Source organism: Monodelphis domestica, chromosome 4, assembly GCF_027887165.1.
Source record: "Monodelphis domestica isolate mMonDom1 chromosome 4, mMonDom1.pri, whole genome shotgun sequence".
Lineage (NCBI taxonomy): Eukaryota > Metazoa > Chordata > Mammalia > Didelphimorphia > Didelphidae > Monodelphis > Monodelphis domestica.
In genome coordinates, this window is record NC_077230.1 from 156,623,467 (window position 1) to 156,626,716 (window position 3,250).

General features: G+C 46.6%; 1 protein-coding gene across 1 annotated transcript; it reads right to left on the reverse strand.

Moving 5' to 3' along the window:
* Positions 1-1,625: 1,625 nt before the first annotated feature.
* Positions 1,626-2,951, reverse strand: RPRM (reprimo, TP53 dependent G2 arrest mediator homolog). Its single transcript, XM_007494177.3, has one exon. It carries the CDS (start codon positions 2,656-2,658, stop codon positions 2,329-2,331), a length of 330 nt encoding a protein of 109 aa, XP_007494239.1. The 5' UTR covers positions 2,659-2,951; the 3' UTR covers positions 1,626-2,328.
* Between the last annotated feature and the right edge of the window lie 299 nt (positions 2,952-3,250).

The window sequence follows — 3,250 nt, forward strand, 5'->3', positions numbered from 1 at the left end:
CTGAACAGGTCACTGCCTAGTCCTTTATAGCTAGTGTTACTGGATCAATGGCATTGTTTATAGCAGTTGTTCTTTTAAAATAAATGAAAAACATTTTCAGAAATCAGTGTCACTCCTAAAATCTCTTCCCTGAAATAATTTATACTGTTTTTTAATCCTATGGAATTAATAGCAGATCCTCTTGCTTCTTGTAGTATTCCAGGACCCTGCCCCATTTTTAAGGATTAACAGCACAAATTGTAAAGCTTAAGCTTTAGTAAATGGTTCCTGTTTGCATTGTGCTTTCAAAAGTCAGTTTCCTGTTGCTAGTCATCAAAACTGGGCCAAATGCCCAGAACCAAGTATGGCTTGTCATGGGGCTGACAACCTGTAGCTACAATTTTTAACTCTCTTCTCCTTTCCTTGCTTTTGAGGCATAAATTCCAAGCCTACCCAGCTATTCAGGACCTTGGCTAACTCCTTTAGCTACTATTTGCTGGGAAGGAGGTGGTATTTTATCAAATTATAAGTGTATAATTTAAATGTGTGTCTCTGTCCCTGTGTATGACTGTTTGTGTATCTGTGCATCTCTTTGTGTGTATGGGTCTCTCCCCAAAATTCACATTTAACTTCTATATAAAGAAAAAGAGAAATAGTGAATATGAGTCCAAGAGGCACCATAAGAGTTAGTATCAATAGTTCTGTCACAGCGGAGAAAAATATATTCTAGATATTTTTTTCCTTTTTATAAACCAACCAGCAAACAAAAAACAAACAAACAAAAAAATCCCATAATCTACTATGAAACCGTTTTAGTGACGTTAGTTGAGGTAAAGTCACCTTCCCAAAAGACAAGTTAAGTCCTCTCTTCCTTTCATTAGCTTCTTAGCCTTGTTTTCCCATAGGAGTAATGTAAGGAAGTGTGACCCTCCCAAGGGGGTTTTCTTGAAGTCCTGTCTGACTCAGCCCACACAGCCTAAATGAAATATTAAATAACAACAACGATGATAATGATTTAATCGAATACAAAAGGATGGTGCCTTCAGATGGCTTTGATAGTGTGTTCAAGGATTTTTGGCATTCTTAACAATGTCATATTACTTCACTGTTTCCAGTCCTTTCCCACATCCACCTGTCTACACCCCTGACCTATGTTTCTCTTAACCTTAGATCTCCAACCCCACTCTGTTGTTCCCTACTCCCTTTCACCAACGCACCCCTCTCCCTCACCCTCCTTTTGCTTATTCGCGGAAAGACCACCAGGTCAGTAGAGGGAACATTTTTTGAATATGCATTTATTACAGAAAATTTAAATAAAGAGGAAAAAAAATCAAAATTGTGCCACAGATCAAAGCACTTTGCTGAGTAAACCCGTGCAATATTCTCTCACATGCTACCACTTCTGCTCCCCCGGACTCCATGGGCCAGCTCCAGTCCAGCCCAGTACACTATGGTGGGTATAGGAAAAGCGACAGTAGAAAGACAATTCACAACATTCACATTTGCGGGCATTTTTCCCCCTCCCGTCCACTCCCGTTTTCTTCCTTTCTCCTCCCTCGAAAACTCTTTCCTCCTTCCCCCATTATCCCCTCTCCCCCAAGACGACAAAATTCCAAACCCACGACCAAACAAAAAGGGTTGGAAAATGACTTATCAAATATTTTATATTAATTATTTCTTAAGCAAAATATCCCTTAAAACAGTGCGCTACAATCAAAATGTAGTTACCGATTGTCCCCTCCAGTGGATCGGGGACTGTAATTGGGAATGTTTTTTTGTTTGTTTTGCTTAGTTTGCATGTCGTTGTTGTGAAGTCTGTCGCATTGTATATACATAGGTCACATTTTCGGAAGCGCGGCTCCAGGCCAGGCAGTGACTAGTCGATCTTTGCCGGGTGGAATTCGGCCATCCCTCCCCACCTTCGCCACTTTCCCCAAGATCCCGATCCCACATGCAAGCGGAGATGCGTATCTCTCTCCCACCGCCGCGGTCTCTCCGGATCTTAGGCGATGGGACGCCTCCCAGCAACTAGAAAGTTATTGCCCGTTGCTCTCCGCCATCCTCCCCACCTCTTTCTTTCATTACTTTTTGCTGGACTGTCCCAGAAGTGCACAGAGACTGGTGAGTTCTCTCCCTGGGATAGGAGACTTTCAAAGAACCCAGCAAGACTAAGAGGTCACTTCATCCATTAGGTAGAAGAGACGGGGACCGAAGCAGCCGCCGAAGAATCATTAGGAGGCTATCACTCGGATAAGTTTCTTTCGCCAGATCTCAGGTGGTTGAGAGGCGCAGTTGGATTTGGAAGGTGGGCAGGACTGGGGGAACGAGATGTAGTGAAGGAGGGGAAGGTCAGTAAGGTCCCACAACCACTGCCTCCACCTCCTTGGATGGTCGCCTGTCCTTCACCAGGAAGTTAATCATCCCCTCCGACTTGATGAGCAGATTGCAGCCAAGGAAGAAGATTCCAAAGACAACGGTAAGCGACAGAACGCACATCACCGCTATCTGTACCACCCGCATAATGTACAGGCTCCGTTCGTCCTGTCCGCTCTCCCCGAAGCCATCGTCTGTCACTACGGACGCCTGGGTGCAGCAGCGCAGGACCCGCTCCAGGGAGTCGCTGCTGTTGGCCAAAAAGAGCCCGGCCGCTTCCGTCTGATTGCCCAGCACTGGATTCATTGCGCGCCCGGGCGCGCCGGGTGGCGCAGGGTCGGAGGGGGTGGAGAGTGGGGTGGAGGGAGAGGAACAGGTGTCCCCGGGGGTGGTGCTCCGACTTGTACTCTTCGGAGCTTTCAACTCTCCTTTCTTCTGTTCTTTTGCAATTCACAACGGTCCCTGGATTCTGGGAGTTTCCAGGAGCCTCTGTAGGGCTATCAACAGCCGCAGCTTCCTTCCACCAGCAGGTTCTGCCAAGACTCTGCTCTCTCCCCTCCTGCTCACCCAGGGTCTGTATAAGTTGACTGGGCTGGGAAAGCAGACCGTGGGAGGTGTTGGCAGCTGAGGGGTGGCTGCTCCGAGGGAAGAGCGACCCCTTCTGGTTGGGGCTGGTCTCTGCACCAGTTTAATTTGAATTGTTAGGGAAGCACCAAGGATGAGAAGCTTGACTCCCTTCCACTGTCCCTGCTTTTCAACCCTGTAGGCCAGAAAGGGGTCACTGCACACTTTTTGCTTGATGGATAACTGGTGAGATTTTATTTTGAGAGAGATAGAACTTCCAGAGGAACTGGGTCATATGCACTCTTTGTGTCCTTTGTTTCCCCGCCCCTCTAAC